Here is a 24,018-nt window from a genome sequence, read left to right as displayed (position 1 = left end):
TGCTGGCAAATTAGGTTTTTATAGGTTTTATGGCATCATGAAGAATGTTTTTATATAATCTTTTGGACATCAATTTGGCAATTTTATTAATACCAATAAAGTCCTGGACTCTTTTGTAGCTGTATTTAGCCTTAGTTGTTGGGAACGTAGTATTCTTTATAGTTCTTTACAGGATGAGTACTGTTTACCATAATACCTCTATTGTCCTGTATCATACAAGTCACATATTTCTTAAATGAAATGTACCTGAACCAAAGAACAAAATGTAAAAAGAAATGGCTTCCTTATTTCCCCGTATCAGGAATTTTGTTGGTGATTATGCCAGTAATACACTTTCTCTCCTAGGGTGACAATTCTCACCTTGCTATATATATGGAGGAACAGCCTTGTCCCCATGGGGCAGGACTATAATCCACTCTAAATGTTCCTTTCAACACAGGGGAAGGTGTTCTGTAATCCTCAGGGATAAAAGTAGGAAAAAACGTAACCTTGAAAATCAAAAAACACGAGCAGAGGATCAATTGACAAGATTTCTGGAGGAATCAACTGAAACCCATTGAGCAGATATACGATAACTTTTTTTTTACCATACCAAATGGTAATACCAAACGTCTTTTTCTCCTGTCCTTTGCCCTCTCATTCATTGGATTTTAGTTATTCTAGTTAGGAAGTCTCAGCATGCAAAGGAACCCTTCCTAGGAGATCTCACTCCAACAGATTGGCCTCCACCCATTTTGATAATGATTTAACTATTTCCAAGATCCACCCGCACTGCTTGACTTAAGGTTTTTTATCTCTTGAAAGGCTTAATGGGAATTGATGTTGTAATGCTTTTCGACATTATGTACAGAACCCCATCTACCCCACCAGCACCATCCTCCAGCCATTTAATGCCTGGAATGAATGCAGGCACGAAAAGGTATGTCATAAAAATGGAACATTTTATTGAAACATTTTCTACCCTGTCAATAAGGATAAAATGGATCAAATTAGTCCCCTATCCATTGTAGGTCTTAATTGTTTGCAAAAATGTCCATCATGCCCAAAATCATTGTACATTTTACAAAATTTCTTCATCCAAATCTATATTGTCTGGTGGGACAGCTCCAGAAAACCACAAACCAGGTGGGACCAACAGGTATGTGCTCACAGAAACGTTACACTTTACCTATCTTCTGGGTTATTTAGCCACAGAGGCCCCAAAACATTCAAAATAATACCCTAATACCTCACCTTTTCTAAAGGTGTGCGGAGAAGACTATCATGGAAGAACCTGGGTGATTCAGAAAATGTTATCTCTTTCATGAGAACATGAGTTCTTTCCCTGAAGACCTCCAAATCTAGCAAATCCAGAATAGATCTGGTCCAGGATTAAAAACACTCCATAGATTTAGGAAATCCATTCCAGGTTTTGTTCCATTCTGGAATAGTCTATATGATAGTCTATCCTCCTCAGTCTTGGAGAACTTTATTAAATCAGGCCCTAAATAGGAAGAGTTCACTGTTAGGGTTTATGTACAATGTAACATGTATTCATCCAATATAAAATTAATAATTCAATTATTTCAAGATAATAATATAATGTAATATTTATTCCTACAAATAAGAAACTGAGAAAGTGACAAATGCTAAAAAGCCCGGAACTGATCATGATTAATAACCAATATTAACTAATACTCCAATAAATAGATGATGTATGAGTATCACAAATTTAGAAGCCTTACAATAAATAATAAATGATGACTTAAACCATTAGAAAACCCTTCAGAGACTCAGTGTAATCCACAATAGAGCACTGATTGAGTCCCTAAAGCCTGATAAACATATAAAAACAACACGAATCGCATTCAGCTATAAATTCCTAATAAAATCGTGATTTGTGCAAGTAAGTTTGTCACTGTAATTGTTCTATACTAGGGAACAAAAGAGTATTATTGGGTAATAACAGGACATTAATCATTTCATTAATCTTTAAAAATGTCATAATACATTCTATTCTGAGGTGTGTTTGTTTTTGACGCTTCATGAACCAATCACAAACCCTTTTGTTGAAGGAGAATTATTTTTTTTACTTCTACACATTTTATTCTTTTATTTAATTTTATTATTTTTACACATGCATTAAAGTTCATAGTTTAGGTCTGAGGATTACCCTAAAAACATTTTATATTTTCTGCTATTTGGTAGAATAAAATAGCTGCAATTTTACAGCATCAGGGACAGAATTAGTTATCGGCAGCCCCGGCCTTCAGCCTGAGATTCTCAGCATCCCCAGCACAAACTATGAAGCTGTGCACAGCTAGAAGGAAATTTTAATATCAGATAAGTCCCTGGCTTCTCCCTGCCATTGGCTGCTAAGAATTTATAGCCTTTCTATTCAGTCACCAAAGTGCTGGTGTGTTTATTCATTGGAATAACTCTTACTGACTCTGTCAGTTTTATCTTACCCTTCGATATTGTGTTTGGTGTACTGATTACCTGTGTATGACCTCTGGCTCTATTTTCTGGACTTGTCTCTGCTGGACTCCCCTGTATTGGGTTATCTATGGGCTCCTGGCTCTCCGCCAGCCCTTCCCCAGACTCTGTCTTTGGGCACCAAGGTCCCATGGGCAACCAGGTTTTGAGAGGGCACAACTAGCCTCCCAAAGCTGAGCCGAGCTTGCTGTAGGTTAAGAGAGGGGAGTTAGATTGGGGGGCTGGTGTCTGGACCAGGACCTTGTTATTCTTCCTATTTTTTTGATTATTATTAAAGATGTGGTTTTGTGAGTAGATAGCATTATGACAAGCAAAATTGCCTACAGCTGTGAAGCCCATAAGGGTCTCTAGGCAAAGCTTTAAAGTTTTAAAGACTGTATTTTATGTGTTTTTTTTAAATATTTTGTAAAACTTTAAATGTTTTAAATCAACTTGCTATCACAATGGGTTTATAGGTTTTGGTAAAAGTGTTTTCATCTCATCCAAACTTTCCAAAAAAATGTACACATTTTTCACATTATATTTAATTTACAAAAATGGTAATTCACATATTTTCTGATTCAATCAAATGTAAAAATGTTTAACTATTGGGTAAAAGTTAGGTCAATTTTAAGTGATGAGGAGCCTCTAATCTCCCCTCTGCACTCTGAGGGAGCATGATTAACTTTGGCCAGTGTTTGACAACTTTAAACCTAGAAGTGCTTACAGCTGAGTGCGTTCAGTGTTATTCTTCACAGGGAAGATCAGAAAATTATGGTTTACTGATCTTCGGCCGTTGTCCATTCTTTTGCCTGTCCCAGGCATCCAGGACTTGGGAATGGAGACTCAGAACAGGGAAATATGATTGGGAATATAGAAGTGGTCAGGCAGCGTTACAGCCCCTCCACAGATAATCGACTAAATTAATAAAACAGTGGAACTATGAGCCTGAGCCTCCTCCCTCCCCATAACATAGTTTTATTATCTTTTGATCGCACCAGTAGATCCACCAATTTCCCATTATTTTTTAACCGATCCACCAAAGGTACAGTTTTAGAACCAACCATATAACACTGCTGAGGTTGCCTAAAATGAGTAGCTTTTATTCCAATGACCTAAAGAAGAACTAAAGTCAACTTGCTAACTTTTTCTGCCACAGTAATAGTAGCAACATATCATTATTTTTCGGTGCAGCTCAGTGTACAGTCTTAGCATGATTCTCTGTAGTCACAAAGTAATTCCTGTACCTACATATGGGGAGTTATATCATCCTGACCCAGCCAATGAAGATGACCAAAGACTCTTGACCTGCAAGAAAACCAGGAAAATCATTAGGCTTAGTTTGGACGAGCAGGAAGTGTGCAGTGTGTTATTTATGCTCTTGAACCATACTTGCCATTGAGATGGTACATGTGTTTTAACTGGTGCTGCTCAAAAGAAATCAGCGGGGTGTTACCACTCTACCTGCAGATCATCTGTCCAGCATTTTGCTACCTGAGACTATACCCCACTATACACTGCCACATTTAGCCTTTTTGGATACCTGACCTGACCTGATTGTTCTGACCCTATGACCCCTGCATTGGCCTGAACTACCCTTGCCTGCTGCCTGCCTGAACTCCAAATATGCTAGACTGCCACCTGCCCTGATCCCTGCTTGGACTTGAGTTATGCTTGAAAGCTGTCTGCCCTGACTTCAGTCTGTCTAGACCTTGCCCCTCTCTAGTACCCTACCCAGTACCTGATCTTGGCTGTCCTTACACCAGAGACCTCTGGCGAGGCTCTTGCCAAGTCTTTGCACTCAAAAATGACAACATTTTACCAAACAGGAAGTGAAGAGAACTCTGCAAAAGCAACAATTTTACCCCTGAGAACAGAGTTTTTGTAGCCCATCAGAAAAGAATTGGGCGGTGCGGACAACACTGCTAGGGATTTCAATGTAGCAAAGGCATCATTGTCAGCCCACAAGAGTCAGTTAGGAGATCATTGAAGGTTTGCAGATATAGGAAACATTGAAAGCTATTTACATTTTTTTTCTCTTATTGAAAACCAGGATAATAAAATATGTTGATGTTGAACAAGAGTTACATGGTGGAGTTTCTTTTTACTGGGCTCACCGACAAGCCTGAACTCAATATTCCATTGTTTTTAATCTTTCTATTTATTTACAGCACAACTCTGGTGGGTAATATAGGAATTATTATTCTAGGTTTGGTAGACAAACGTCTTCACAGGCCCATGTACTTGTTTCTGTGCAACCTTTCCTTTGCAGACCTGACTTATTCTTCAGCAGTCAGTCCTAAAATGCTGAAAGACTTTTTATGTGAACCCAAGGCCATCTCTTTTGTTGGATGTGCTCTACAGATGTATGTTTTTGTGTCCTTTGCAACCATTGAATGCCTTCTTCTGGGAATCATGGCCTATGACCGCTATGTGGCTATCTGTAGCCCTTTGCAGTATGGGATTCTAATGAGCAGCATTGTGTGTGTCCGCATGGTGGCAGCTGCCTATTTTGGAGGCTTTATGACTGCTCTTGTTCACAGTGTTGGTGTTTTTCATCTTAACTTTTGCAAATCCCGTATTATTGATCATTTCTTCTGTGACATTCCACCGCTCTACAAGTTGTCCTGTTCTGATGTAACTGTGAGCTTATCTATTCTGATCATTTTAGGTGGTTTGGTCACCATGAGCTGCCTCATACTCATCCTTTTTTCATATTTCAACATTGTCCTGGCCATTATGAAGATAAAGTCAGCCCTAGGTAGATACAAGGCTTTCAACACATGTGCTTCTCATATGACCGCTGTCAGTATTTTCTATGGTACTGTCCTCTTTATGTATTTTCGTCCATCTACCAGCTATGCCCTACAGCAAGACCGGGTGGCCTCTGTATTCTACAGTATAATTATACCCATGCTCAATCCTCTGATATATAGTCTTAGGAACACCGAGGTTAAAGAAGCTTTAAAGAGTTCTTTGAAATGTTCGAAAGAAAATGTAATTACTGAATCTATCATTTAATTAATGCTTGTTAAATCTCAAGAAAACCTCAGAGACCCATAGCTACAGCGCAGCCAACGTACACAACAACAACAGCCCCTAGGGGCAACTAAACATAGAAAAATTATCCACTGCCTGCGTACATGGTGTTCAGCCAAAAATTCCTGACCTAATATGATTTATGTCTGTATGTTTCTTCCTGTTACTTTTTTACAACAAGATATGATGCAATATTAAAATATAAATATTACCCTATACATTATGTTTAGGGAAGACAATGGTGAATTTCCTTATTATGTGTTATTTGCTGTGTTTGATTCTAACTTTTTTATTTGGTCTATCTTACTCAAAGTAGCATTTAACTACGAGCATGGGTTGTCTAAAGGAGAAATTGAGGATCCACACCACCCACATTTACATAGTTAGGCCTCCTTTCTGGAAGATCAAGCAAGGACCATTCAACTTTAAGGTTTCTTGCTTGACTTTTCAGAAAGGGGGTCCTGACGGTGGAAGGTTTGGATGGTTTGGGTGCTCAGTTTGCATCTTCACAGTAAAAAAGTGCAACCTTAACAGTGATCCCATTCAGCTAGGTTTGTTCTGTATTGTTTCAGTTATACAAGCAATTTCTTCATCACCAATAGAACTAAAGCAGCTTCTTGTATAAACATAAAATCATTTTGAACGTAACCAGTTAGCTTCAACCTGTACCATGGCTTAGCCAAATAAAAACCTGTGAAGACACACCATTACCAGGCTCAACCTGATATAAGCAGGATCTGCTATGGGCTGTAGAATTTAAGCAAGATAACATAATAATATTTGTAACAAGGCCAACATTGGGCTGCATTAAAAATGACTGATTGGTGCATGGGTTTAGTGTCTTTTTGGCCAGAAGGAAAAGGGATAAGCACAAATTTCTAGTTTTTTCTTTTCCCGCTGGCAACCAATATTTCCTCCATGGTCTGATTTTTTATAATGTGAGCCTTCACTTTCCTTCTATTCAATGAAGATCTGTAATATTTCACATAATGACAATATAAAGCTTCAACTGGTGAGACCCTTAGAGGCACAGAGTGGAGGAAAAAGATAAGAATTCCAACCTATTCTTTAACTTTTAGCTAACCGAAAATTTAACCAATAGTATGCTTAAAGCTTATTTTACCAACCACAGATTTGTATTGACACATTTAGTAAAGTTGCCTGGTATAATGTGTGGATCTTTGGTAATTATTTACAATGTCTGTCTATATTAATAAACAGATGCCAAACATTTAAAATTGTTGGAGATGAACCAAAGTTCTGTAATAGAATTTATCTTTGCGGGGCTCACCGACAACCCTAAACTCAACATTCCATTGTTCATCATTTTTCTGCATGTTTACATCATGACGGTAGTGGGTAACAGTGACATCATTACAATAAGGATAATGAACAAAGGTCTCTACAAGCCCATGTATTTGTTCCTCAGTAATCTTTCCTTTGTGGACCTCATGTATTCTTCAGCTGTCACCCCTAAAATGCTGAGGGACTTTTTAAGCGAAACCAAAGCTATTACTTTTGTTGGCTGTGCTATACAGATGTACGTCTTTGTTTCTTATGCAGCCATTGAATGTCTTCTTCTGGGAGTCATGTCCTACGATCGTTAAGTAGATATCTGTAGACCATTGCTGTACGAAGTTCTCATGAGCAGCATCTTGTGTCTTCGAATGTTGGTTGTTGCCTATTCTGGAGGATTTGTGAATGCTCTCGTACACACAACTTCTGTGTACCATCTAAACTTCTGCAGGTCCAACATTGTGGATCATTTCTTTTGTGGTATTCCACCACTCTACAAGCTCTCATGTTCTGATATATCTATAAACCAAGCTGTCTTGTTCATTTTGGAAGGTATATCACCCTGACCCTGAGCTGCCTCTTATTCCATTTATCTCATACACCAACATCGTTCTGGCAATTTTGAGGATCCAGTCAGCCCAGGGTAGACATAAGGCTTTTAATACATGTGCTTCACATATGATTGCTGTCAGTATCTTCTATGGGACTGTTGTCTTAATGTGATATCATCCATCTACAAGCTATGCCCTCCAGCAGAACCAAGTTGCTTCAGTCTTTTATAGTATAGTTATACCTATGTTATACCTATCCCTTGATATATAGCCCTACGAATGCTGAGGTCATTGAAACTCTAAAGAGTTTAGGAGTAAAAGAAAGGTAAACTACACAGAGATATAATGGACAAATGTAGCTCCAAAATCATCCTTAAATGTGTGTTTTTCAAACTAAGCCGTGTAAGTAACTGAATGTGGCCTGATGTTAGATTTTTGCAGTCTGTCTCAGACGGGTGGAAGTAGATTCAGCACAAGCAGCCAGTTAAGTTTGTTGAAGTGCAAAGGGCAGAACAAGACCAGAAACCCTCAGCTGAAACACTGGACTTTGCTATGTGGCAGAGCTGTGTAAAAAAAAAATATATATATATATATATATATATATATATATATATATATATATATATAAATAAATGCTTTTTGCAAGTTAAATGACTCCCTATTATTTATTCATTATATTTTGTTTCAAAGGTTTAAACCACTGTCTCAACTTTGGGTCAACCAAAGGTTGGTAGAGGACCCCTGAGCAATCAGCATTTTGCACCCCTCAGGTCAGTTTACGTGACACCAATGATCTTTTCGGCTATCTGTAATGGCAATCAATGTAAGAGGCATTCTTCCCTCTGACCGCTATACCAATACTGTATACTGGGAGCTGTAATTATAGAGAGTTCCCCAAGACCCAAAAGTTATGTCAGTTGTTTCTCCATGTTGGAAAATACTGGTTAAAACAATAACTAAACTAAAATATGTAGGGTGCTTATAAAGTTTGGCCATGTTTTGCCTATAGTAGTAAAGCAACAAAGGTTCTGTTTTATAATTGGATAAAATCTTTTTCCAATCAGGAATAAGAATGACTACTGGATCTTAAACATATTTCTGTAGGAATTAACTGTATGTAATTTTTTTTTTTTTTATGTGTGGAGACACATAGATCCACCAGGTGCTTGGTGGAGTTTACCATATCTTGGAGGAAACACAAAGCAACGATTATTTTCTCCTTTTGATTCTCAGTTGAAATTATTAAATAATACACATTATCAGTTGACCAATATAATGTTATGCTATGTGGTGGAAAAGTTACTGTACTTAGTTCCTTAGCATGTGTGTGGTCCCTACACCCAGGGGCTTTTCGATGTCTGTGTTATGGGACCTGAATTGATCACCAGTAGAAGATTGGAAGTTAGGTCAAATGCAAGGTATAGAGAAACAATTGGGAAGTAACCATGTAATATTGTTGTTCTAGCAGCATTGTTCTATAAATATGGGGAAAAAGGTTTTTTAGATGGATAACATTACCTTTGGCCAAATTTTATCTATCTGGGCAACAAGGTAGTGGAAGGTTTTTATTGTGTGGTATAGCACTCTATACTTCCAATTTAACTATGTGAGAACGGGTTAAAGCAAGAAAAGTCTTAGACATTCACCATTCTACAGTAATTACAACCGCACCTCTATTTCTTTGCTGAAACAAAGGAAAAGCAGAGGTGATGTTGGTGTTCCTAATGACCTGTCGTACCATTAAAGGGTCAAATGTAGACAAAAGACAAAAGACCAAGTACAAAATACACTTTTTTTAGGTGCATAATGAGCTAGCAATAGGTTTGTTTTTCTCAACATAATATAAAATCTGTCCCAGGGCTGTAGTGGGGCGTGTATGCATGGGCCCTTTTTGCGGCACCCCCGTATAGGCTCTCCCTGCGAGCTTGCCATGGATAGCCTTCACTAATATCGTGCCCCCTCTTATTTTTTTACGACTACACCCCTGATTTGTCCTCACCAAGAAAAGTTATTGATCAAAACAGACCACATGATTACCAGCAGGATCACATCACCCTTTTTTGCTCAGAACCTTATGAAACACCTCCAGTAAAAGTATCTGACCCAGCAAAGTTAAGTCACTCCCACCCAAACAAGGCCATGTAGGATCACCATATAGGATCACATATCACTTATATGGATATGACTTGCACAAAGCAGGTCAGAATGAGAAGAAAAGCACAATTTCAAGGAACCCAGTGCCTGATTTTGTTGATTGCTCATTGATTTCAAGTGTGGATTAGGAATGAGATTCAGATTTGGCACTGCCATGGGTTTAAGACTGATAAGAAGATACATCAATTAATACAGCCTAGTAAGAATAAATGTATCATTAAAGTAGAACCAAACCTTATTTAAAAAAATGCTTTTATTGCAGAAATGACAGGCAATGTGCCTTCTGCAATAGAATAACCTTACCTGGGTGTACACAATTTTGTAAATACCTGTTCCCGCTCCATTGTGGGTGTCGGCATCTTCTTTCTTCTCCTCTTCCTGGTTTCAATTTTCGGCCATCTTGAGCTGTGATGACATACCTTTCATGCCGGAATTCAGTTTATTCAGTCCCAGCAGCCACAGAAAAAAAATGAAATGGGCTAGGTATCCCAGCATTCATGCAGGGTGACATTAAAATGATCTCATCACTGTGCCGCCTCTTCTTTTACTGTGTAGTCACAAACATTCCAAGTAGGGAGTTCGGGACAACCTGAGCTTAGAAGTTTTAACTTAGTTAAAATATTAGTTTTAGCCAATAAAAGGTATTACTTCAACTCCAAACCTCCTGCATAAAAACAAAGGTAACATAATTACAAACCATCTTTTTAAAACCCAATTAAACTTCACCTTTAAATTAACTAAATACATTCATGGTGCTGCAAAAACAAATGGTGCAACAAGACTTCATGGTTAATTTTCTTGAGAAAGCAGCCACAGCTACAGAGGGAAAAAAGTCTGTCTACTACCAGCATGCTATAGAGAAGGATTTTTGCCCTTTTTATGAAATTAAAGGGAGGCCCTAAAGCCTGCGAGAAGGGAGCTAGGCGGGGGCCAACATGACTGTGGGGGAATGGGCAGAGGTCAGTTAATGGGTTAAAGATGCACGTTTTTGATTTAAATTGATTGGTCAGATAAAAGGTGCATAGGGGAGGAGTATGTGTCAAATTTTGATTTGAATTAATTGGTTGAGAAATGGTGCAATGGGTGGGGTCAAATAAGTCAATAAAAGGAGAGTGGGGGGAGTAGTAAGAGGCAGTTAATTACATCAAATTGAAGAGATTGACAGGTCAGCATGGAGAATGTGGAGGCTTTGTGGGCGCAATTGCAAGCTGCAGCGGCAGAAAAAGGCCCTGGCTGGTTGGAGGGTCAGCTACTGAACATAATGAAAGGTCCTTCTGAAGAGGCAGGTCAAAGGCCACGGCCACGGAGGTCTCGGCCTCTGGTGCGCCTGAGCCCAGAAATTGGAGGGGCACGGCGTCGCTTAGGGAGCCCCGCAAGGGACCCTCCGGTTTACCCCCCTCATCAGGTGTCAGTGAGTAGTGGGGGGCGAGCTGGGAGGAATCCCCATCATGGACGGACCCCTCAGGAGCGAACTCTGATGTCCCCTAGCAGAAGTAGAGTGCGCTCCGGTTCAGCAAGGAATCGGGACATTGCGGCCCCCAATGTCGGAAGGTCAGTTGCGGTGGGGGCCCAGCTGGGAGAGTGTGTAGCTGCAGGCATTGGCCTGTCCCCTGGTGCGGCCTGTGGTCCTGTTAGCAGCGGTCGGGATGTGCGGAGAGGAAGCGGGGGGGGGGCGGTCGGGCCCGTCCCTTACCTGTGGAAGGATCCGTTGTCAGCGGAGGAGAAAATCCAGGACCGGTCCGGACAGCGTCGGCTGGAGGAATGAAGGCCGCAAGAGGAGACAGCGCCATTAATAGTAGAAAGTCTCGCGGGATCACAGAAATGTCATCTCGCGTGATCACGGAAAGATCATCTCGCGAGACTACAACCGGATCCCTGTCATCAGTAGTTTCAAGGAACAGAGGTATTGCAGAGGAGGATGGCAGAAGAAGGGGACCAGAGGGAACAATTCCTGTGGCGGTGGCCGGCTTCATGGGAAGATTGGAAGAAGTGGATCCTCCATAAGAAGGGGAATTGATTGAAGACACCAACGAGGCTGAAGATGTTTTTGGAGCTCCTGGAGTTCTGGATGCGGGGCCTGCAGGCGGACTGGTGGGACGTGGAGGGGGTAAGTCATTGGGGGATTTGGGGGGAGGGGAGGGCATGTTGCAGGATAATATGTTGTGTCCAGTGGGGGGTTGGATGTTAATAATGACAATATGTTAGGTATGGGAGTTGAAGGTAGGGGGGATCAGAGGGGAGTGTGCCTCAGGTGTTAGCTGGTTTTAGAGTTATGTTGCAGGAATTGATACAGGCAGGAAAACCATGTGCGGGAGGTGACCGAGTTGCTGGGAGTGAAAGGGGGCTTGGGTCAACCTTGGGGGGTCAGGGGTAATTATCAGGGGTTGAGGATTCACAGCAAGTTCATAGGAGAACTGAAGGATCCATGGTAACAGAATCAGGAGTTTCAAAAGGCTGTGGTACGGTGACTTTGGATGCAGACCAGGTAAGTGTGGGGGACAGAGCGCGCGGGGAAGTTTATGTATGTTTTGAGGGACCTTTAGGGTCACACTTAAAACAGGAAGTTAGAGAGTGGATCTGGAAAGGGGAATATGTGGATATTTTCACATTACTTCCTTTAGAACTTTTTAATATGGATAGACTTGGGGTGTCGGACAATAAGTGAGGAGATGAGGAGGCTAGGAGATATCGGCTTATCCCACGTACATTTGGTAATTGGCTTCAGGCCTTTTCGATTATGGCTAGTGTGATTGGTGAAAAATCGCCAGAAAATTGTTCTGCGCTTTTTGGTTATTTATATGGCATTCACAAAGCTTATAGAGTGTATGGGGGTTAGGCTTGGATTAGGTATGATGAACAATTTAGACAAAGAAAAGCAGTAAGGCCATCATTGAGATGGGACCATAAGGATATCCGTCTATGGATGCGGTTAATGACATCTGCAAAGGTGAGTACGCAGCCCTTTCTTGGGGGGGCCGGGAACCCGGGATCAGCTGGGTTTTCGGCCTGGCGCAAGAAGGGGACATGTTGGCAGTTTAATGAGGGGCTCTGTAGATTTGGAGGGTCATGCAGGTTCAAGCATGAATGCTCAGGTTGTGGAGGACCGCATGGCTTTACCAGATGCGGAAAACAGTTTCGTTACCAAGGAGGCTTGGACGCCGCTGGAAAAAGGGAGGACCCCAGTGATCTTAGAAAAGATGCGCCCTTTTCTAAATAGATATCCGGATCAAGGAGCAGCAAGCATATTAGAAAAGGGTTTTGAGAGTGGTTTTCGGATTCCTTGTGTGATGGGGGACATTCCTCCATTACCGCGGAATTTGAGGTCTGCACTGCAACACCCAGAAGTTGTGGACGAAAAATTGAGAAAGGAGGTGAGTTTGGGTAGGATGGCTGGGCCATTTGTGGACCCACCTTTGGAGGATTTGGTGGTATCACCGTTGGGTCTGGTACCAAAAAAAGAACAGCATAAATATCGGCTCATACATCACCTGTCTTATCCAAAGGGGGGATCAGTGAATGAGGCTATTGACCTGAGCTGTGCACGGTGTCATATGCCTCTTTTGATGCAATCAAGTGGGTCAGAAAGTATGGAAGGGGCTGTTTAATGGCTAAGGCTGATGTGGAAGCGGCATTCCGTCTGTTGCCAGTTCACCCAGACAGTCAAAAATGGCTAGGTTGTTGATGGAGGGGATTGTATTATGTTGACAAATGTTTACCAATGGGTTGTTCAGTATCTTGTTCTATTTTTGAATGTTTTAGCACTTTTTTGGAATGGGTGGTGAGGGACTTGGCAGGAGTGAATTCTGTTTTGCATTATCTTGATGATTTTTTGTGTGTAGGCCCCCCGGATTCTAGAGTTTGTTACATATTGTTGGGGACCCTTCAGTTTGTAGCAGACAGATTTGGGGTACCGCTAGCGCAAGAAAAAACTGAAGGGCCTACAACTAAGCTGTCATTTTTTGGGATTGTAATTGACACAGTGGCCATGGAATGCAGATTGCCTAGTGACAAGTTGGAAGGTTTAAAGGTTGAAGTGCACATGGTTTTACAAAAGAAGAGAGTGCGTTTACGTCAGTTACAATCTTTGTTAGGAAAACTGAATTTTGCTTGTCGAATAATGCCTATGGGTAGAGTTTTTGCAAGGAGGTTGGCAGCAGCTACTGCTGGGGTTAAATTTGCGGATCATTATGTCAGACTTACAAAAGAGTTGAAGGAGGAATTGAGAGTGTGGGCAAGGTTTTTGGTGGAATGCAATGGCAGGGCGCTGTGGATGGAGGGGCCCTTAAACACGGTAGAATTGGAATTGTTTACTGATGCAGCAGGTTCTGGTGGGTATCGGATTTATTGTCAGGGGGCTTGGTGTGCGGGACATTGGCTGGAGGACTGGGTGGAGGCCGGTTTGGTTTCCAATATGGTCTTGTTAGAATTATTTCCTATTGTATTGGTGGTAGAATTGTGGGGGGATAGGTTGGCCAATAAGAAGATCCGTTTTTTGTGTGACAACCTTGGAGTGGTGCAGGCAGTAAACAAATGGTCGGCTTCTTCCCCTCCAGTGATCAGATATTTGCGGCATTTGGTCTTTTTATGTCTGCGTTACAACATTTACTTGTGGGCTGTACACATTCCAGGTAATACTAATACAGTGGCTGATGCTCTCTCTCGGTTTCAGTGGGAAACGTTTCGCAAGATGGCTCCAGAAGCAGAACAGTTCGGGGTATCTTGTCCGGGTGGAATTTGGAACATAGTGAAGGAACAGTGATGACTTTGCTGCGTCAGTCTGTCGCAAAATCGACTTCGAATGGATATATGGCTGTTTGGAGGGAGTGGGGTCTGTTTTGTGGTGAGTTTACTAGTTGCGATTCTGAAGCAGATAATTTGTCTTTGGTTCTGTGTTTCATATGTAAATTGTTGGAGGAGGGTATCTCTGTGTCAGGTTTGAACAAGAAAATGTCGGCCCTGGCATTTTTGTTCAAATGTCACGGTATGGTGGATGTTACAAAATCATTTTTGGTCCGTCAGGTATTAAAAGGATATAGGAAAGGAAAGTTGGGTGCGGATAGAAGACGTCCGGTTTCTTATGCTTTATTGTTACAACTGTTGGATCAGGTGGAAGTCATTTGTTTTTCCAGCTATGAGGTGATGCTGTTTAAGACTGCATTTGTTTTGGCATTTTTTGGGGCATTTCGTATTGGGGAGTTGGTTGGCCTTGTGGGTTCCAATGTTGGCGGACTTCAATTGGAGGATGTTGAGGTAGTTGTGGACCAGGTAAGAATTTGGGTACGTAATTCTAAGACGGATGTAGAGGGAAGGGGTTTTTTGGTCCATCTGGGGAGGGTTCGCTTCAGTCCTGCATGCCCAGTGGAGGTGCTCAACTCATTTTTGGGGCTGATACCAAAAGTTGGGGGTCCATTATTAGTTCATTTGAATGGAAAACGTTTGACCAGATTTCAATTCATGGCGGTTTTCAGGAAATGTTTAAAAGCCATGGGTTTGCAGGAGACAGAATATGCATCTCATTCTTTCCGTATTGGAGCCGCTACAGAAGCAGCCAGGTGGGGTATGAGAGTAGATGCAATAAAACGAATTGGCAGATGGGAATCACGACGTTATCAGCTATATGTTCGTCCTCATTTGTGTGAACAAGTTTAAATTATAAAAAAAAAAAAAAGTTTAATAATGTTAAGTTAAAATTGTTGTATCTCATTTATTTTATTTAGAATCGGAGCCCTGCCTTATCTGGATCGTAGGTCACTCTTATGTGAGCTGGGGGGCCAGGAGAGCTCAAGTTCGACCTGAAGGTCGTCAGCTAGGAATTTCAAGAGAGGAGGGTATGGTACGCTGGATTGGAATTCCGGGAATGTTATGGTCCAGGGTATTACCTGAGATTCATAAATTTTCCAGGTTGGACAGACCACCTAATATTGTAGTTTTGCATGTGGGGGGAAATGATTTGGGTTTAAGGGCTTCCAGAGAACTTATAAGAGACATTAAATGGGATTTTATTCGTTTGAAGGTGGCTTTCCCGGAGCTTATTGTGGTTTGGTCAGATATGGTAGCCAGGACTAGGTGGAGATGGGCTAGATCTGTGGCCTTTTTAAACAAGGCCAGAGCAAAAATTAATAGAGAGGTGGGCAGATTTATAATTAGGAATGGAGGTATTGTTGTAAGGCACAGGGAATTAGAGGCAGATTATGAACAGTTTTGCAAGGGGATGGGGTTTATTGAATGCAGTTGGCATTGACCTTTAGTCGCTTAGTTTACAGGATGGGATTCAGAGGGCCCTGTGGGTGTGGAGGAGCGCACAAGGTTAAGGTGTTACCCTTGTGGCGTGGTGGCGGTGTGAGGTCCTCGAAGGGAAGGGTGTTGTACAGGTATGTGGGGAAAAAGTGATGGAGTGTGGAGAGCCATCGGTGGTATGGGGTCTCCAAGTTTATGTAATTATATATATAAATATATGTTCATAATCTGTTTTCATTATGATGACTCCAATTTTAGATTTGTTTTTTAAATCTCAAGTATAATTTAGACTCAAAGGAATCAATTAATAATATCAGTTCACCTAAAGGAATTGTAGTACAGCAAATCTAAAAAAGCGACAGTCTGATCCCAGCGAGATGTATAAAAGCAGGCAACTTGTATGGAATTTCAGCTAAGTATGAAACATTTCTTAATGTTTCCACCATGATTATTCCAATAGGTTTACAATTGGAGTTGCAATATGGGATTAATATATGGGGTTCCAGTAAAGTAAATTCTGACTGATATTATATTGATAGTCACTGAACAAAGGTGCCAAATCTATCACTTTGCAAAGTTTTGTATTATAAATAGGAAAGATACAAATTAATTACTTATTTGTGACAGGTTTACTTTTTTGCCTCCTAACTTGAGCTATGGAGTTGACCTAATTTTGGAATTAAAGTCATGTTGGAGCTGTACATTTTATTAAAAGAAGGGCCAAGGTAGGTAATAGGTTTCCTAAAAAGGAATAATAACAATGATTTATTCCAATAATATTTGGATAGGGTAGTATTCTAGGGTAAGATTAGCTCAGGAGATTATGTTCAATCAATGGGCATTAAGTCACAACTAGTGGGCACTAAAAAAAAAAATATTTATTATTTATTAATTTATTTTTTATTTCTTCTCCTTTTACGTTAATTACTGTATGCGGTACCTGGGTGGAATGAGTAGGCCACCCAGTAGCTTCCTGAAATAAATTAAACAACAGCACCTGGAGAGTTGCACTTTTCTAGTTCTGAACTTTATACCGGAATTTACCCTGGTTCTAAAAAGCCCATGCTCTATATAATGGAGAAACATATCTCCCGTCCAGGACCCATCTTTGCTGTCCTGTAGACCCCAACACAAACACGCAACTATCTACTAACAAAAGAAAGTTTTGACTAGACTATAACACTGAATATAATTGCAAATGCTTTGACATATTTGGTTGGTATAATGTCTTCAGAGGTTAGGATAGCTGAAAGTTTCAGTATAATTTACCTCTCATTTATAAAACAGATGCAGAATATATAAATGATATGAAGATGAATAAGAGTTATCTTACGGACTTTATTCTTTCGGGGCTTACTGAAAAGACTGAACTCAATATTCCATTGTTTGTCTTATTTCTGCTTGTATACATGACAACCGTGATTGGCAATGTCGGCTTTATTTACATAGGCATAGCAAAGAAGATTCTTCACAAACCAATGTACTTCTTTCTGAGCAACCTTTCCTTTGTTGACCTTACATATTCTTCAGCAGTGACTCCTAAAATGCTTCATGATTTTCTAAACAAAACCAAGGTCATCTCTTTTTTTGGCTGTGCTATACAAATGTACGTGTTTGGGTCCTTTGCATCTGTCGAATGTCTTCTTCTTGGGGTCATGGCTTATGATCGCTATGAGGCCATCTGTAGCCCATTGCTGTACCAAGTTCACATGAACAGAAATGTATGTCTAAGCATGGTGGTTGCTGCATACTTTGGGGGTTTTATGAATTCTCTTGTGCACACTGTTTCTGTGTTCCATCTTAGATTTTGCAGAACCAACATTATTGATCATTTCTTCTGTGATCTCCCACCACTCTACAAGCTGTCCTGTTCTGATGTATCAATAAACTTATTTGTTCTGAATATCTTAGCTGGGCTAGTCACCATGAGCAGCATGATGCTTATCCTCTTCTCATACGCCAACATTGTCCTGGCCATTGTGAGGATCCAGTCAGCCCAGGCTAGATACAAGGCTTTTAACACTTGCACTTCCCATATGACTGTTGTCAGCATCTTCTATGGAACTATCTTCTTTATGTATCTTCGTCCTTCAGTTAGCAATGTCCTACAGCAGGATCGTGTGGCTTCTGTATTCTACACTATAGTTATACCTATGTTAAATCCCTTGATTTATAGTTTAAGAAACACTGAGGTTAAAGAAGCTTTAAAAAGTTTGTGGAGATAACTTAAATTATAATGAATGTTTCAAGAGTATTGTGTCCAGTCAAGTACTGTGTCCATTCTCTTGTTTTCTCCTATTTGCAAGCCCAACACTGGACAATGTTTTATTTTGATTGGGAAAGAGCAGAAAACTTTTAAACCAAAGGGACAATTCACTGTCTGTTCATAGTCAATTGAAGGAATGGTGCTCTGGTGTCAGTGTCTGTGGGATGAATAGTGCCCTATCATCAATAAGATGAATTGTGCAACATTGATTTTTAGTGATCATCGCTACTTGTCCAATTCTGCTCATCCACAGGCTAGACATCTTTCCCAGAAAGTATACAAACACCGTTGGGTAGGAGATCACACTGCTAGCTAAGGTACAATGTTGAAAGAAAGAAAGAAAGAAAGAAATACATTAAAATAATACATTACAATTTACCTTTATTACCCACTAAAGTTTTCAATTAGTTTTAGTAATGATTATGCTAAAAATAACCAAGACTAACTTTAGCAAATCTTCAAAGCAACAAGGACTAAGCCCCAGGAAGTACCCAAAAGTTTTAAAAATATACTTTCGTCCTTTCGTTCCTCCACTTGTCTCTTCATTGATCCTCAATCTTTATGATGCATTTGGGAGTTTTGATATACACTTTGGTCTAATGGTTAGAGAAATCATTAAATTTAGCCTTTCTCTCCAAGATTTAAGATTTTGGTGGTCCCCACATTTTGCTGCTCCTTGTATTATATGTTTTTTCTAAAACCACAAGAGTGAGTATGGCTCATATGTGTGTCTATGGGATCAGGTGTAATCATGCTGCAAACCGTTGAACATAACTGCTGGTATATGATGAAACGCATCCAGAAAAAAGTTGTTTGAGACAAGCATTTTAAATAAGGCATTCAAGTCCCTCACCTGTTTTAGGTTTTATTGAATTAATATTTGTATTGTTTTCTTATGATGTCTACAATTAATATTATTATTACACGGTATTTATATAGCGCCATCATATTACGCAGCGCTGTACAAAGTCCATAGTCATGTCACTAACTGTCCCTCAAAGGGGCTCACAATCTAATGTCCCTACTATAGTCATATGTCATTAATACAGTCTAAGGTCAATTTTTAGGGAGAAGCCAATTAACCTAACTGCATATTTTTGGGATGTGGGAGGAAACCGGAGTACCCGGAGGATACCCACGCAGACACGGGGAGAAGCTGCAAACTCCATACAATAAAATTATTTTTTTCGTTTAATATCAAATATAATATTTCTTCAAAATCTCCTTAAAAGGCCCTTACTTTTTTGCTTTTTGTTGCATTTGAAATTTGGTGAATAACTGAAACTTTTTTCTATTTAAGTTTGTGGAACAAGTTAAACACAATTACAATAACTTTAGACTGGTACCACATCTGTTCTAAATATGGCAAATAGCCTTGATAAATGTGATATTAAATTCCAATATTCATTTTAATTCTTTATTAAACTTTGGGTTGATTTTACTGTTTAGTTACTTAACCATGTTGTTTACTTAGGAGTTTAGTGATTTAATTACATGTGCTTTAAAATTTTACTTGTTTATAATAAAGGTTACAAAAAAGATATAAAATACCTTAAATAAACATTTGTTTAAAAACAAAAGTAACAACAAATAAAGTAAAACTGATTCTCCACCATTACATTTTTTAGTTTAGCTTATCTAAGCCTCAGAGACTTAGAACAAGTGTACAGCAAATCCACAGAGCAGCACAAACTCATCCCCGAGAGGTTGATAAATATATTAAAATAATCTATCTCAACACGCTATTACAGCTTAGAATTTCTGTCATTTTGCTTGAAACTATCAATGTAATTATAACGGTAAGTTTACCTTCATTCTACAATAATCTGATGTTGCTCAATGTTAAAGTGTAAGGCCAATGTATAGCAAAGTGTAAAGAGGTTTACCACTGTACAATGTTTTTGTGTAAATCAAATTTGTCTCATTTCTGTCCAAAGTCTGTCTGGCAAAAATTTAGATTTAGAATAATATAATATAATTCAGGGACATATTCGCTACTGATTCCTCCATTCTAATGTCTACTACTCCTAATATATATTATTTCTTTTTTAACCATTCCAGAGCTTGTATTGCACGTGTTCTTTTGTTTTGCTCGCCCTTTAATATACCTGATTTCCTCTTTTTTTTTGTATTCCAAATTTTTTCCAGAGTCTCTTATGTACTGCGCCTGTCCTTCAGTCTTCCTTGTATTGCACTTGTTCTGTACTCCTTTACCAGTCCCCATTGTACTCAACCTGTTCTCTTTGTCCACACGCTCCCCTGTACTCCACTTGTTTTACTATACCAATGTTTCTTCATGTGTTCCTCTCTTCCAAAGACTTACCTCTGCTTCACATGTTCTCCTCTCCTAGATCCCCCCTGTACTGTACCTGTTTTATCTTCCAGAGTCTCCTTTGTTCTTCTTTTTCTCCTCTCTTTCAGTTTTCCTTGTCTTTATTCTTTTTTTTTTAATAATTTTTATTGAGGTATTCCAAGGTTTACATGACAATTAAATGGCATGTTACACAATGTACGAAAAAACAAATATAAAAACAACGTCCTGAGAAAACACAAGCTAAATACACAAACACATGAAGATAATGCAATGATGGAATAGTAAAATAAAGAGAAACCCCAGTATCTAATTTTTTTTATATTTGCAGAAGGAAAAGAAGAAAAAAGAAAAGAAATAGAGAAGAGGGTGTGGTGGGGGGAAGATGGGGGGGTGGGGGGTCCCGACTTAATGTGTCAGTTCGGTCTTTACAATCAAACACAATAACTTACTCTTCACAAGAAGAGTCACTGGCCGATCCACTATATTCTGCAGATGTACTAAACTAAACCCAGTAATGCCAGACTCGGATAATTTGATCGGTCTGATTTGTCCCAGCTGTCATCAGGTCTTCCATGCGGTAAACATCTGCCACCATCCTTAGCCAGTGCCCAAGGGTTGGGGGTTTGTCACACTTCCACAATGCAGGAATGCATGCCTTCGCGGCATTCAAGACATGTCGTAATAAAGAGTTTTGTATGCCTTTTACGACATACCAGAGACATGAAGTAAAGCCAAAGTGGGTTTATTTTTAATATTAATATCCGTGAGCTTATGGACAAGGTCTGCCACTGAAGACCAGTAAGTAGACAAAGAAGGGCACTCCCAAAAAATATCCAATAACGTACCAGGAGCTGATCTCCGGCAGATATTGTAAATATGGGGGTCCCTTGTTCTTATTCTTTTCTTCCATTAACCACCCTACAGTTGCCCTCTTCCCTACACCTAACCTATTCCTCTTCCCTACAACACTGCCCCAATTCTCCGCTTCTTGAGTTTCCTTTGTACTGCACCCGTTCTACACTTCCACAGCTGTACAGCTCCTTTCACCCCTATACAGTGCACTGCATTTACTACACCTTTTTCTTCTCTTCTCAATGACTAAAACGGGGAAGGGATTTGCTACAGACTAAAATTCATGAAAACAACTGCTCAGCAACTTTAACCACCCTGATCCCTATGGAGTCCATAAATTAATAAAGAAAAGTTATTTATATAATAAATTTAAATTCAAGAACCAAATTCGTCATTCTGTAAAAGGCCACCAATTACTGCTGTTTAATAAAATTGTTGCTTCCAGATTGTTCACAGGGCTAGGTTGGCATTGAGACGAAGGAACAATTTTTGCAAATGTGGTATTGTGAGTGAGGTAGTGCTAGACATTGCCAGTGGTGCTCAATTCATGTGAAATGTGGCTCTTTTCAGGCGTGTTAACAAAAATTTCAGCTGCCTAAAGAGTAGGGATTCATTAAATAATGCATGACATAGCCAACACCTTTATGGGTATTGTGGCTTCCTCATCTTTGGGGCTTTGGTAGTGTTACATCTGTTGTCCTATTAGAAGTGCAGGGGCCCTAAAATCTAAAATCCAAATCTAAATGAAAAAATAGGAGTCATCCCCCGGTCTTTATCTGTTGAGGGCAGTCGTGGTCATTATAAAGCACTGGCTTTAAACACAATTTAGCTGTTCTGGGATTCTTTTCCCACTAAAACACATTGGGCCTGATTTATCAAATCTCACCTGGGTGATCCAGTCAACCTAAAACTGATCTGGTCCAGATCCATTTCAATCAGAGGCAATTTTCAATCAGAAGAAATCCATTCTAGGTTCCTGGATCACCCAGGTTCTCCCATGATAGTCTATCTTCTCCAGTCCTGACGAGCTTTAATAAATCAGGTCAATTATCTGCATTAGGTTTGTACCCTGTGTTGGTATTTGTGTTGTGTGATTGCTTTGGTTTACACAACCCAAAAACACTTTGATCTTTTAAAACCTACTATACTAAAACATGTTGTGTTATGTTATTTTTCTGTTTATAAAGCAATACATATTATAATCTCTGGCCTGTGTATATCAATGCAAGTGATTGATTCTGCAATAGAAGATGTGTGCTGAATCTCAGATTTATAATACAGCACCCCTTTCTATAGGAAGGATTGGGGGGGGGGGTACTTTTAAATATACTTCTCTATACTATCAAATTACAATATATTACAAAAGATCCTAATAAAATTAGAAGAATTCCCCATAAAAGACAAGATAAAATGTAAACCATTTTTTGCTACAATATTATTCTTGAATCTAGAGATTTATCCTTTTTTTCTGCTACTAGATGTCCCCAATCTCATGTCCAACATTATCGAACACACTTTTCCGTGTCCAGGTCCTTTCCTCCGATCAGCATGCTTTTTGTTGGTATATGAACTAATTCGCTACTTGTACTGTTTTGTTTAGAAACAAAAAAATCATTTTTTTGGAGGGGCAAGTTACTGTGTATTATTCTTAGTTGGTATTCATAAAAAAGCAAAAATTAATTTGTACTAGACAGAGTTACCCTGGCGTGTAAAATAATTAGGAGACACGGCCCACTGGTGGAGTGGATGACATGATAATAGTTCATATGAAATACAATAAAAGCAAAAAACTTTCTCGGTAACGGGGATTTGCTGAAAAAGGCTTCCATGTTTTGACACCATTGGGGACACATTTCTTTTTTTTTTATATTGAACAGATAAAATATTTTTTGGAGATGAACAAGAGTTCCGTCATAGAATTTATCTTCGCAGGGCTTACAGAGGAATCTGAATTCAATATACCGCTATTTATCATATTCTTGCATGTTTATGTCGCAACTTTGGTTGGCAACATTGGTCTGATTGTTTTAAGCATCATAGACAAACATCTACACAAGCCCATGTATTTGTTTCTAAGCAATCTTTCGTTTGTGGACGTCATGTATTCTTCATCGGTCACCCCTAAAATGCTGAGGGACTTTTTAAGTGAAACCAAGACCATCTTTTTTTATGGCTGTGCCTTTCAGATGTGTGTCTTTGTGTTCTCTGCCACCAATGAATGTCTTCTTCTGGGAATCATGGCCTATGATCGCTATGTGGCCATCTGCAATCCATTGTTATATGAAGCTCACATGAGTAGAATCTTTTGTCTCTGGATGTTGGTTGCTGCTTATTGTGGAGGTTTTGCAAATTCTCTTGTGCAGACAGTTTCCGCATTTTGTCTCAGTTTTTGCAAATCCAACATTATCGACCACTTCTTCTGTGACCTTCCACCACTCTTCAAGTTGTCCTGTTCTGATATATCCATGAACTTAGCATTTCAGATGATTCTAGGTGGTTTGATCTCCATGAGCAGTGTCATACTCATTCTTTTCTCGTATACCAATATTGTCCTGGCCATTTTAAGGATACAATCTGCCCAGGGTAGATACAAGGCATTTAAAACATGTACATCTCATATCACTGCTGTCAGCATCTTCTATGGAGCTATCTTCTTTATGTATCTTCGTCCATCCTCCAGCTATGCCCTTCAGAAGGACCGCGTTGCTTCAGTCTTCTACAGTATACTAATACCTATGTTCAATCCCCTGATATACAGTCTTAGGAATACTGAGGTTAAAAATGCTTTAAAGAGATCTTTTAAATATGTTAAATGTGTTCAATAAAAAAACAAATGAGCTTCAGGTACAAATACC

General features: G+C 39.6%; 3 protein-coding genes and 1 pseudogene across 3 annotated transcripts; all 4 read left to right on the top strand.

Moving 5' to 3' along the window:
• The first annotated feature begins 4,518 nt into the window (after positions 1-4,518).
• LOC140339893 (olfactory receptor 5AR1-like) lies at positions 4,519-5,475 on the top strand. The gene has a single exon (XM_072424805.1). It carries the CDS (start codon positions 4,519-4,521, stop codon positions 5,473-5,475), a length of 957 nt encoding a protein of 318 aa, XP_072280906.1.
• Positions 5,476-6,740: 1,265 nt separating this feature from the next.
• On the top strand, positions 6,741-7,870 carry LOC140339892 (olfactory receptor 5AR1-like; annotated as a pseudogene).
• A 9,168-nt stretch (positions 7,871-17,038) lies between these two features.
• Positions 17,039-17,956, top strand: LOC140339371 (olfactory receptor 5AR1-like). The gene has a single exon (XM_072424065.1). The coding sequence runs from the start codon at positions 17,039-17,041 to the stop codon at positions 17,954-17,956; it is 918 nt and encodes a 305-aa protein (XP_072280166.1).
• Positions 17,957-23,058: 5,102 nt separating this feature from the next.
• On the top strand, positions 23,059-23,988 carry LOC140339891 (olfactory receptor 5F1-like). The gene has a single exon (XM_072424804.1). The coding sequence runs from the start codon at positions 23,059-23,061 to the stop codon at positions 23,986-23,988; it is 930 nt and encodes a 309-aa protein (XP_072280905.1).
• The last annotated feature ends 30 nt before the right edge of the window (positions 23,989-24,018 follow it).

This window comes from Pyxicephalus adspersus, chromosome 10 (assembly GCF_032062135.1).
Source record: "Pyxicephalus adspersus chromosome 10, UCB_Pads_2.0, whole genome shotgun sequence".
NCBI classification, from domain to species: Eukaryota; Metazoa; Chordata; class Amphibia; order Anura; family Pyxicephalidae; genus Pyxicephalus; species Pyxicephalus adspersus.
This window is presented reverse-complemented; position numbering and strand designations above follow the sequence as displayed.